This window comes from Carlito syrichta, unplaced genomic scaffold (genome assembly GCF_000164805.1).
Source record: "Carlito syrichta isolate Samal-C Ts95f unplaced genomic scaffold, Tarsius_syrichta-2.0.1 Scaffold308898, whole genome shotgun sequence".
Classification (NCBI taxonomy): domain Eukaryota; kingdom Metazoa; phylum Chordata; class Mammalia; order Primates; family Tarsiidae; genus Carlito; species Carlito syrichta.
Genome location: NW_007252994.1, coordinates 102,738 through 115,645, shown reverse-complemented (window position 1 = coordinate 115,645; position 12,908 = coordinate 102,738). Strand labels below are relative to the sequence as shown.

The window sequence follows — 12,908 nt, the reverse complement described above, 5'->3', positions numbered from 1 at the left end:
TCCCTTCTTTCTTCCTGAAATAGTAACTGACATTCAAACAATTCTGCCTAGGGATTTCTCCATAGTCTACAGCCTTTTGGCAAACAGTTTCCAAAAATGCTTTGTAAACACCATCTTCAGTAGCTGAGATTATCCCATTGTTTGTTGAAATCCACTGCAGCTGTTAGACTTGGAAATTGTTTCCAGTTTATGTTCTCGTAATAAACTCGAGCTTTCTAACCATAGACGCACAGTGGAGGTTGTGGTTTCTTTTCGTGGTTGGTGGGGACTGGGGCTCATGATAGGACTGTGTCCAAGGACGAAGACAGACACGGAAGAGGTTAAAATTAGCCACAGCACAGCTGGCATCTGGACGATGTAAAAAAATAAATTTTTTTTGAGAAATGAAAATGTTTCTGGGGCGAGAAACAGACGGATTTGAATCTGGGCCATTAGCCCAGGGAACCATTTCAAGGTTATATGAAATTTTGAGGTGGTGGGTTCCTGCCCGAAAGACAGATACCAGGAGAAGACACCGTAGTAATGTGAGATCCGGCGACCAGCAAATGAACCCATGCCAAGCTCCAGGTGTGTGCCCAGCATTTTCCATGGGCTGTCTCGTCTGTTCATCACAGCAACGCTGTGGTACAAGCACTGTCATCCCCAGGGTACAGGAGACAAAATCGAGGCTCAGAGAGCTTGGCCAATTTGCCCTGAGTTACAGAAATGATCTCCGCTGAATCTGGACTCCCAGCTTAGGGCTCTGTGACTTCCATATGAAGTGCCTGGAGGAGAGTCCTGCAGGGAGATGCAGAGACATCTGGAAGCTCGTTTCTCCCAACCCTGCTTCCTCTCCTTGATCCCGGGAGATGGAACAGGAAGCAGGTGTGCATGTAGACGCACAGGGCTGCTGGGGGAAGGTGGGCAGGTATGGGGGGGCGCCGGTCCACTGCCCTCCCAGCGCCAGCCCACTGCTCGGCCTCCTTGGGCCTTGGCGAGGCCGTCTGTCTAAGCAGGGGGTTGAGGAGCGACCTCTCCCAGCACCCATGTGCTTAACTGCTGACTCGTGTGCTCTCGTAGGAACAAAAGCGGATCCTGGAGATGGGCATCACGGGTCCCGAGGGCCACGCCCTGAGTCGGCCTGAAGAGGTAAGGACGCCCCCGCTTGGACGTGGCTTGGACAGGCCGGGTGCTCACCCCATGCTGACCCAGCCGGAACAGCCCAGCCGGGGCCCAGCTCCTTCCCCTTCCCTCTGCCAGGGCTTCCCAAACCATCTTGCTGTCCCTGGGATTCGTGGGGGCTGCAGGTCAATCAGAGGAGACAGGAAGAGATGCTTTAGTGTTCAGACAGGATAAAAGTCCTTACCAAGGGCTGGGCATGGTGGTGTGCACCTGGGATCTCAGCACTTTGTGAGGCTGAGGCAGGGGGATCACTTCAGGCCAGGAGTTCAAGACCGGCCTGGGCCACGTAGCAAGACCTCGTCTCTTTTTAAAAAACCCAAAATTAGCTGGACATGGTGACACGTGCCTGTAGTCCCAGCTACTCAGGTGTCTGAGGTGGGAGGGTCGCCTGAGCCCAGGAGCTCGAGGCTTGCAGTGAGCTATGATCACACCACTGTACTCCAACCTGGGTGACAGAGCAAGCCCTAGATTCTGAGGGGAAAAAATCCTTACTAAGGTCTTTGTGTGTTAGATAATTAGAAAGTGGAGCTGGGAGCTGCGTGTCCCAAGCCCGGCACTCAGGAGACAACTACCTCTGCCTGCTGTGCTCCCAAGAATTGAAAGTGGATGAACTCCCCTGGGGGTGGCAGTGTGTGTGTGTGTGTGTGTGTGTGTGTGTGTGTGCGCACACGCAGGGAGGAGGACAGAGGGAAGGCAGGCAGATTGGGCATGGAACAGAGTGGACTAGGCCCGCTGGAATCCATCCTTTGCGTTGAGGATATTGCTGGTGTCCTATCAAGCCATGCACACGTCTCCTGGACCTGTGCTGGACGCTGGGGGCACAAGACATGACTAGACCGGCTCCTTGCCCCGAGGAGTTCTTGATCAGCCCAGTGCTCCAATGAGCTCTGGGGCCAGTGACGGGCCACGAGCTGTTTGGTCCTGGCCCATGGTGAGATCAGGACAGAACCAGAGACTGCGTTTACAGACTTTAAAAGTGCTTGCTTAGGAGGCTGAGGCAGAAGGATCGCCAGAGCCCAGCAGGTCAGAGCTGCGGTGGCTGTGAACGTGCCCCTGCACTCCAGCCTGGGCGACAAGAGTGAGACTCCAACACCCCGCAAAAAGTGCTTGCATGCCGCCACATCCGGGTGTGTGACCAGCGGCTTTACCGTGGAGAGCAGGGCGGGGTCCCGATTAGGTGTTATCAGACTCACATTTATAATTTTTCCCTTTAACATAGTAGATTCTTTTTGCTGACCGCACTCCGTAAAGAAAACAGGGAGCGCAGGGGCTGAAGGGGAGTCCTGGGAGCTCAGGTGGGTGGTGTCTGTGCCCCGCCCTGCCCTCCCGTGACATGCCTGTGGTCGTGTTCAGCTGGAAGCTGAGGCCGTGTTCCGGGCCATCACCATCGCCGGCCGGATCAACTGCCCCGTGTACATCACCAAGGTCATGAGCAAGAGTGCAGCTGACATCATCACCCTGGCCAGGAAGAAAGGTATTTGCCAGCCCTGGGCCTCCGGGGGCGGCTGGGCCTGGGAAAGGGCAGCCCCGAGGGCGCCCGCTCGCCCTCAAAGACAGAGACCTGCCAGGAGCTGGCAGCTGGAGCTGGTGGGCCTTGAGAACATTCTGGAAAGGAGGCTAGACACGGACAGGACGTGGGGTGTGGAGACAGTGGTATAGGTTTGGCTTCTGATGTGCCACCTGCCGCCGTGGACCTCGGGCGAGTCAGGGATGTGTTCTGAGCCTGGGTGTCCTCCCTTGTAGCTGGGGCGAGGCTCCCTGCCTCGTGGGACCCAAATGGGATGGGAGAGGATAGTAGTGTCCAGATACCAAAAGCAATGACAGCATGCAGAAGCCCGCCGAATGCGTCAGCTGTCGTGATCCCTGCAGAGCGCGGGGCCAGGGGGCTGAGGACGTGTGGGGAGGTGGGGCCCGGACGCTCGAGGTCTCGGCGGTGCAGGTGGGGATGCCTGCGAGGATGGCCGATGCCCCGGCGTTCAGCCAGTCCTGTTCTCCCTCCTCCACATCTTCCGGTTGTGCCATTGACGTCTCCCTCGAGAGACCATTTTGCTTTTGACCGGGCTCGTGTGTTTGCCCCCGCCCCCAAGGTCCCCTAGTGTTCGGCGAGCCCATCGCTGCCAGCCTGGGGACGGATGGCACCCACTACTGGAGCAAGAACTGGGCGAAGGCGGCAGCGTTCGTGACCTCCCCTCCCCTGAGCCCGGACCCCACCACCCCCGACTACTTGACTTCCCTGCTGGCCTGGTGAGAACCGAGAGGACATGCGGCTGGGAGGCGGCGGGGCCTTTGGGGGAAGAGAGGGACGGTGGGGAGCCCAGGCTGGTGCAGACGCGCCGTGTAGGGCCGGTCTTGGCCCGGCAATCTGGGGGGCCGGCACCCATGCGGGGACCTGAGCACCTGTGGCATCCAATAATTCACGTCTGTTGACTCCCTCCTGTTCATTCAACAACCGTTTAAGCACCCAAAATGTGCCGAGCGCCCAGGGTTAAGGATGTAAGACCGGGCTGTGTCACCTTGGTCATGGCACGTCACCTGTAGTGTCAGTTTCTTTCAGATCACGCAACGCAGGGAGAATACAGGGCCTGCACAGAGCTGGCTGTGACCTGGAACTTAGGTCTCCACAGGTGGGCACTGCTGCCTGCAAAGCACCTATCCTGCTCCAGGCACATACTGGGAGTGCAGACACCTTGGCGTCTGTTCTGTTCATCAACCACAGTGAGGGACGAACACTTAGTGCCAGCCGGGCTCCATGATGATGCTAAGGGGTGAGGTGTGCAGGCTGTTCTAGAAGCAGAGATGCACACACAGAACTGATCCGGTTTGCAGAAGTCTTCATGGAGGAGGTGACATCAGGACAGGGGCTTGTGCATGAGTAGGAGTTTGCCTGATGGGCGAGGATCAGAGAGGCCTCATGAGTTTAAAGCAAGGGAGGGCAGGGGTGTGAAGCCACATGGAAGCCACTGTCCCCAAATGACTCAGGAGCGCTGGGCTTGCGGATCCAGGGACTTCCTGGACGTCTGATGTCTGGTGAGTGAGTGACTCACGTTTCCGTAGTCCGAGAAGGATGCCAAGTCTTCCCCCACAAAGCAGCTGCCCATCTCGGAAGTGGCAAGAGCACGAACCGAGGACCCCGGAGTCTGATGGTGTCTCCTGTCCGTTGCTGCAGCCGTCCTGGCTCGGGCCGCCACCGTCACTGGCCTTCTAACACCCCTTTCGGTTCCCCGGGTGCCCTGTCTGCTCTTGCCGGACTCCCGACGTTTAAAACCTAGGTCAGGCCGAGCCCCCGCTCTGCTCAGAAAGCCCCTATGAGCTCTCTCTCAGGGAAAACCGAGTCTCTGCGGGACCTGGCTGGCACTCTGTCTTCTCAGCTGCCATGCGCTTTTCTCTGTTACTCCCTTCAGATCTCTGCCAGGAGGTTCCTTCTCAGGGAGGCCTCTCCGGGCCATCCTCTTGAAAATGGCAGTGCCAGCCGGTCCCCACCCTCTCCGCCCCCATCTGCTTTGCTCGAACCCCTGGAGCTTTTCTCAAACGCACCAACGCTCCGTTCACTTCTGCCGAGTGGCTGACGCCCCCATCCCTCACGCGTGCTAACGAACGCAGCCGTTGTGTCTTCTCCTGCTCTGAGATGCATCTCCCGTGCCTCAGTTCATACCGGGCACCTAAGAAGTGTGCAACACTGTTTTGTTGTATAATGAGCAAGTGCAGCGTCTAAATCTGTTTCCCTGTATCTAGGTGGTGACTAACACATCCAGGGCAGCCTCCCCCTGCGTTTATAATCACAAGACACCAGTCCACTCTTGCCCTGACTCAGGCGTCCAGCTCGGACTCCTAATACATCAGTAGCTCTAATATTAACGTATCCTAATGTGTCAGCATCCCCTGAGATACTCAGAGCCTGAGACAGTGTCCATACACTCCTGCCCTAGGAGCCAAGCCAGGTCTGGGGAGCCCACGGTGCCCTAAGATACTGCGGGCATATTGTGTGTATCAAGAAGGAACTTACTTTCTTTTTTGTTTGTTTTTTGACTCGGGGTCTCATCCTGCCGCCCTGGACAGGGTGCAGTGGCACAATCACAGCTCATTATAGCCTCGATTTCCTGGGCTCAAGCAATCCTCCTGTCACAGCCTCCTATAGGCACTTGCCACCATGCCCAGCTAATTTTTTTTGAAATCTTATAGCCATGAGATTTCACTGTGTTGTCCAGGCTGATCTCAGACTTCTGGGCTTAAGCGATCCTCCTGCCTCAGCCTCCTGAGTAGCCGGGACTGTAGGTGTGCACCACCACACCCAGCTACTTGTAAAATATTTTGTGTAGAGACAGGGCCTTGCTGGCTTTGTTGCCCAGGCTGGTCTTGAAATTCCGACTTCAGGAAATCCTCCCACCTTGGCCTCCCACAGTGTTGGGGTCACAGGTGTGAGCCACACCATCCCTGGCCTGGCATCTGCTTCCAAAACCCCGGGGGACCAAAGGGCAAACCCCACTGAACTTGTGTCCCTTTGCTGGCGCCGGCGAGCAGTACTTAGTCCTGAAAGCACGGCACACAAGTCAGCCAGCCCTTCCTCACATCCGTCGGCCACCTCGCGCCAGGAAGACAGATGCCATTGCGCGCCGCACGCTTTCTAACATGCTGAGGCCTGTGGTCAGTGACGTGCAGGGGGCGTTCCTGCCTCGTGAGACACGCAGGCTTGTGCTGGCAGGTTTCCGCCCTACTCACTGGGCTACTCATATCCATCCATTCGTTCATTCGCAGGCTACGCTTTTTGACATTGAGAGGAAATTCACAGCCCGTGCTTCACTCCACACTCAGTTTCAAAGAGAGACGGGCGGGATGGAGCAGAGAATGAGGACAGCCTGGGGAGAGCGTCTGCTCCTCGGAAGGCTTGGTTCCCCTTTCCATCCTAGCACGCAAGAGAAGCAACATGCCTGGCCCGGAGGGGCAGGACCAGGACTAAAAATAGGCCTGTCGGATTTGCAAAGCCAGATCGAGCGAAGCAGAGCTGCCCCAGGGGTTCCGTGAGCTGTGAGGCTGCAGAGCCAGCCCTGTCTCCGGCGCCTTCTGCTTCCAGCTCTGTTTTTGACACACAGAGCACGCCCACAGTATCTCAGGGCCCCCCGAGCTCTCCAGACGCAGCTCGGCTCCTAGAGCAGGAGTGTGTGTGGACGCCGTCCCAGGCCCAGAGGATCACGGAGAGGAGTGGCCTGCCCGTGTCTGCTCGGAGGCCCACCTTGGGGGTCCTTCCCCACCTCAGCCCAGAGCCCACACTGGCAGGGCACCCTCCCTCCTGACACCCAGCCCAGGGCTCCGTCCACCTTCCAACAGGACACCAGAGGCCCAAGGGCCTTCCCGTGTCGTGGCCAACGTTGGCGATGTGACCAGAATCGGCTTTCCAGAGCCTCCTGGGATCTCAGGTTCCACTGCTCGGCCTGGGTGTCTGGAGTCAGGTTTATCCTTCAAAGTGAACTCGGGTCTGAACACCCTGTTTCCTCCCTGCCAGCGGAGACCTGCAGGTCACAGGCAGCGGCCACTGTCCCTACAGCACTGCCCAGAAGGCGGTGGGCAAGGACAGCTTCACTCTGATCCCCGAGGGCGTCAACGGGATCGAGGAGCGGATGACCGTCGTCTGGGACAAGGCAGTGGTGAGGCTGGCTCTCCCCGCGGAGCATTCCAGAAGCACCCTCTCTGGCCCATCGGAACCGATGCACCGGGCACTCTAGATGCTTAAGTCTCCCATTCTTGCTTGAAGGGAGAGGCAGACGCACTAGGAGGGCTCAGGAGGGAGCGTCTGACCCTCGAGAAAGCGGCGTCAATGCTCTAGAGTCCTCCGCGTTCTCAGATGTCACGCTTGTCTCGAACACTTTAAGAACGAAGCATTGTGTTTTGCTTTTAATCACATTCGTTCTTGCGAAGATGGCTTTGTAGACTGTGTGTGCGTGTGTGTGTGTGCGTGTGTGCGTGTGTGTGTGTGTGATGTACACATGCTCATGTGTTAGGAGGACCTGTGGCTGTTGAGTGGGTAGAGAGAATTCTCGTTGCAAAGAAAACGCCAGGTCACACTCTGATGACTGACCTGAAACCCGAGCTTTTTATTCAACTTGGACCCAACAGTGCTGATGTCAACATACCTCCGTGGGCTTCACTGAACTCTCACTCCCATGTGGCCAGGCCCTTTACCCTCTTTGGGGTTGCGTGTTTTCAGCTGGGCACGGCGAGAATGCCATGCCTTATGGGGACTCCAGCAGGTGGGCTTCTGCGGTGCCCGTCTGCTCCGCCTCTCGGCCCTGTTTTGAGATGTTCTTCTTCTTGCCTCTAGGCGACTGGCAAAATGGATGAAAACCAGTTTGTCGCGGTCACCAGCACCAATGCAGCCAAGATCTTTAACTTGTACCCAAGAAAAGGGCGGATTGCTGTGGGCTCAGACGCCGACGTGGTCATCTGGGACCCCGACAAGCTGAAGACCATAACGGCCAAAAGTCACAAGTCGGTAAGTCCCGGCCTATACATGATGCTGAGATTAACACTTCTTGCTTTATAGTCATTTTGGAAGGCTGATTAGAAAATGACTTATGAACTTTCCAACCAGGATGTGAGCTGATATCTAGCTTGATGCATTCGGATTTCTCCTCTAGTAAGAGAGATTGAGAAAGGTCTTTGAGCAGGGTCAGCTAAGCTGTTGCTCTCTCTCTCTCTCTCTTTCTCTCTCTCTCTCTCTCTCTCGCTGTCTCTCTCTGTCCCTCTGTCTGTCTGTCTCTCTGGCTCCTGCCCACAGAGGCATGCATTCTCAGCCATGCCATATAGAAAACCGCAGGGCTTAGAGAGGGGAAGTATCAGGTCCGAGATTCTTCCTTCAACTCAATTCTCAAGCTGGAAAGGGTTTGATCTGGTATGTCGGATTCCCTTCTTGATTTTGGGGCCACCTGCTCACAGCCAGACAGGAAAGGATTGGCCCCAGAGCATGGCCCACAGGGACATACTTCCATGTCCTGCATCCCAAGCCTGGGGGGATGGGTGACTTCTGCTTCGTATCTTATGGGTCCTGGATGCTTTGCCTCACCCAGGAAAGCTACCAAGTCTGCAGAGATAACGGGAGACGCCTTTGCCTTCCTTACAGGCTTGCTCACATCCACTCTGCATGACCAGCAGGGGTCTTGAGTCCAGATTCACGTTCATACACACGGACACAAGAGGCTACAACCTGGCCCCTGGCTCCCAGGAGTCTGTGAAAGGGCACAGACTGAACGCAGAGCCTGTGCCCATGGTATTGGCTCTGTGATGGGAGTCCCCGCAGGCCCTGGAGCCACTCGCTGGGGAGGGAGGGGACCACATGCATGGGGACGGGACACCGGGCTCAAGAGAGTCTCACAGAAAAGCCATATGAACCACCTGTAGCTGCTCCCATGCATGGCTCCCAGGGGTCCGCTTGGTGCCAGAGACACTGCCTGGGGAAGTGCAGGTTGTGGCTGCTGCTCACTGACCTTGTCCAGCTCACCCACCTGGGGTCCTTCTTACAGTAGCAGTGCTTGCTGGTGACACCCTGGCTTCCCACATCCTACATCTCCAGGGAACAGAGGCAGGAGGAAATAACCCAGAGATCATCTGCCCCCAGAGAAAGGCTTATGCCATTCTCCACATGGACGTTCCAGCAGGGCGTGCGATGACGTTTCTTATGATCACGAGTGCTGCCGTGGGTGTCTCGCTGCACACAGGAGAGGTGGTGGGAGAATGAGAGGGTTTCGCATGCGAAAGGGGGTCTTCGTTCATTCTGCCTGGCTGGCACAGAAGACCACAGACTGGGCCATTTCTAAAGAAAAGAAATGTCTTGGCGCATGGCTCTGGAGGCTGGGAAGTCCAATACCGAGGTGCTGGCAGGCGAGGACCTGCTCGCTGGGTCGTTCCGTGGTGGGGATGGGGGCGGGGGGCTGCAGGGCAAGCTAACAAGAGGGAGCTGAACTCACTTTGGTGGCAAGCTTGTTAATTCACTCCTGTGAGAAGGCGAGAATGGCATTAAGTATTCAAGAGGGCTAGTGAGGCTCCAACTCAAGAAACAAAAACAAACAAACAAAAAGAGAGCTCCACTCTCCGGACCAAATCACCTCCTCACGGTTCCACCTCTTAATACTGTCCCAGTGACAGATGTCAACGTGAGTTTTGGGGGGGATGCTCAACTATAGCAGAGGGTGTGCGCCGCCCTCTGGCCACAGGAGCTGCATCTTGCTCCACAGGCTGGACCTAGTCTAGAGGAGGTGAGTGTCTGAGTCCGTGACTCAGAAGCCGCCTGACCAGGACCCAGAAGGCAGGGCAGTGAGCCTGGCATGTGAGCCCTCATTCTCTTACGTTCATCCACATGTGGTCAGCGGCCGCGCCGGGTTCTGTGCCCAGGAGTGGTGACTCCAGATATTGTCACGGTCCTGCCAAATACCGTCTTGCAGTTTGTCTGTGCTGAGCAGTTTCCATGCATCACCTCTTTCGATCCACAGTGATCTTCCAAGTTAAGTCCGTCGTTAACGCGTGAGAGAATGGACAGAAAGACGATACATGGATCTGTTTCCTGTGGCTGCCCCCCGGAGTGTCACAGCCAGGCTGGTTTAAACCACAGAAATGTATTCTTCTACAGTTCTGGAGTCTAGAAGTTCGACATCAAGGTGTCAGCAGGGCCGTGCTGTTTGTTTCTGAAGGCTCCAGGAGAAGATCTGAGCCAGGCATCTCTCTCAGTGCCCAGTGTCCCTGGCCATCCTTGGGACTCCTTGGCGTGAAATGCATCTCTCCAGCCTCCGTCTCTGTCATCGCAGCTCTCCAGTGTGTCTCTGTCTGTGTTGCAGAGGCCTTCTCCTCTGTGTCCTGCCATCTTCTGATAAAGACACCAGTCATTAGATTCTGGGCCCACCACACCGCAGTGTGACCTCAGATGAGTGAATTACACCCACAAAAGCTCCGTTTCCCAATAAGGTCGCCTTGGGAAGTCCTGGGGTTAGGATGTCAAGAGGATATCGATGTAGCCTTCTGGGCTACGTTACGTTCAACCCATAACGTTAAGTAACGTTACCCGTCTGGGAAGTAATTGACTTCAGGTTCAACTTGGGAGGCACCCCCTCTCCGTACAAGGCCAGATTTGAATTCTTTTCATAGCAGCAAGAGGGCAGTTTAGGATACCTTAAGGCAGTTTGGGCCAAAGGATTTTATCTGTTTTATTTTCTCTGTTCAAAGCAAAGCCGTTCACATACCACAGGAAAGTCATTTTCTTCAGAATGCAGATTGAGAAATGCTGTATTACAGGTCAATTTTATTTTTACAAGTTTTACAAAATATTTTACCAATACAATGAGATCATTTCTTATATTTTGATCAGTGACTAAATTTTTAATTCTACTCTTCCATAAAAAGAAATCCATTTTTATTCTTTCTTGTCTCAGTGGAAAACATATTTGCCTCAAAGTGCCACATCATAAGTATACATGCGTGTTTGTATGCCCATAGCCATCTAGCTTTTTAAACTTTTTTTGAGTTGGAGTCTCACTCTGTCGCCCAGACTGGAGTGCAGTGGCCGCTCCCAGCCACCGCAGCCTCGACCTGCTGGGCTCCGGCGATCCTTCCACCTTAGCCTTCCTAGTAGCTGGAACTACAGGCGCGCGCTACCACGCCTAGCTAACTTTTGATTTATCATGGAGATGAGGTCTCGCCAAGTTGCCCAGGCGGGTCTCGAACCTGCGGGCTCAGGCAATCCACTCACCTCGGCCTCCCAAAGCGTGGGATTACAGGCTGAGCCACCGAGCCTGGCTTTTTAAACTTTTAAATTGAAGTACAATTCGCATACTATAAATTTTACCATTTTAAAGTGTGTGTAATGCAGTGCTTTTTAGTGTATTTTTGAGGTGGTTGTACAGTCCTCTGTTAATTCCAGAACAATTTCATCAACCCCCCAAAGAAATCCCGTGTCCATTGCCAACCCCATCACCCCTCCCCCAGACCCTGCCAGCCACTAATCTGCTTTCTTTCTTGATGGATTTGTTTATTCTGGACATTTCGTATAAATGGAATCATACAACACGTGGCCTTTGGTGCTGGGTTCTTTCACTTAGCGTAATGTTTGAGGATCATCTGTGCTCTATCACGGATCAGTCCTTTTATGGCGAAATGATATCCCCTTGGATAGCCAGACCACATTTTGTTCGTGCACGCATTAGTTGACCAGCTGTCTTTTAAAGGATATTATACCAATAGCAGCGGTCTCCCCCAGGAGGGAACTTGGGAACCGGGACTTGTGAATGTGAGACACAAGAGTCTTTTCTAAAATTATGGTCTTTTGTACTGTTTAATTTTTTTTTTTTTGCGCTGTTTGCATTTTGCCTTTAAGAAATGAAGTGACTGGCATGCAAAATCCTGTGTAGTTGTAAAATATAGAGTGGGACATTTGCAATATAATCTGAGCCTGGAAATAATTCCCCAGGTTAGGAATGAAAGAATTCCTCAGATTAGGAACGAAAGAATGCCTCGGATGAGGAATGCTGCCTTTGAATTCCATTCTCTTCCATCGAGAGTGGGAACAGCGGCCCTGCCCTGGGCAGCCAGTTTCGACGGGCAGGTGGGAGGCTGGCTTCTTGTACCCCCTCTGAGCACTCGCCGTCCACGCGTGTCCTTCCGCACGGTTAGAAATCACTCCTCAGCAGGGTTGCTGCTGGGTGGCTCAGGAAGAACTGGATGAGTAGATGCTCAAACTGAAAACACACTGTTTGCCTGGGCCCTGAGGGGAGGCTGTGGCGGCACAGACTGGCACAGAGGAACAGCTGTCTATGGAGAGGTGGTCGTTGGACTGAAACCCCAGGGACGGATCCAGAAATCATAGAGCATCGCAAGAGAGAATCTGTTGGCGCCCCGTACAAAGAAACAAATACAAACTAGCTTTTCTATGGAATAATTAAAAGCCACTTTGGAAAATAGTGTGGAAATCAAAATCCTCCTCCTAATAGCCATAAAAAGCAAGACATAAAAATTCAAGGACTTTTTTTTTTTTTTTTGAGTTGGAGTCTCACCCTGTCGCCCAGACTGGAGTGTAGTGGCCGCTCCCGACCACCGCAGCCTTGACCTGCTGAGTTCTGGCGATCCTTCCGCCTCAGCCTTCTGAGTAGCTGAAACTACAGGTGTGCGCTACCACGGCCGGCTAATTTTTGATTTATTGTAGAGGTGAGGTCTCGCCAAGTTGCCCAGGTGGGTCTCAAACCCACAGGCTCAGGCAGTCCACTCGCCTCGGCCTCCCATGTGCTGGGATTATAGGCTGGGCCACTGAGCCTGACAATTCAAGGACTTTTAACAAGCAGGGTCAAGGGTTCACTTTAGGAGCAAGAGAAAGAATGTGTGTTTAAAGGAAAGTGCTTCCAAGGATTCAGTATAATGGACATATCAGTCATTTCTAATTGAATGTATCCATTTGACATAATCTCATTAGAAAACAGGTGATTATTTTTTAACCTAAAAGGCAGGGTTTCTAGGTAGTAAATGTGAGAAGAGCCAAAATATTTCTGGATGAGGGACAAGCTGAGGCAGGAGCATTATTCATCCCAGTTATGAAAGTGTATTATAAAGCTACAACAAACCAAACAGTTTGGTGTGAGTACAAGAGGAAGAAGAGCCGGGAAGCAGACCGACCCCAGATGAGAATTTGGTTTACAATAAAGGAGACAAAATTAGTTAAGAAAAATTCAACCAGCCGGGCTCGGTGGCTCAGCCTGTAATCCCGCGCCTTTGGGAGGCTG

General features: G+C 53.9%; 1 protein-coding gene across 2 annotated transcripts in view; it reads left to right on the top strand.

The window, feature by feature from the left end:
* Positions 1 to 12,908, top strand: part of CRMP1 (collapsin response mediator protein 1) — a 52,122-nt gene that overhangs the window by 30,579 nt on the left and 8,635 nt on the right. For both annotated transcript variants that reach the window (XM_021716746.1, XM_008066377.2), the window contains exons 6-10: positions 1,060 to 1,128; positions 2,515 to 2,635; positions 3,249 to 3,405; positions 6,659 to 6,800; positions 7,475 to 7,645. In XM_021716746.1, coding sequence (XP_021572421.1) covers positions 1,060 to 1,128; positions 2,515 to 2,635; positions 3,249 to 3,405; positions 6,659 to 6,800; positions 7,475 to 7,645 — 660 coding nt within the window. The remainder of the gene's footprint in view (positions 1 to 1,059; positions 1,129 to 2,514; positions 2,636 to 3,248; positions 3,406 to 6,658; positions 6,801 to 7,474; positions 7,646 to 12,908) is intronic.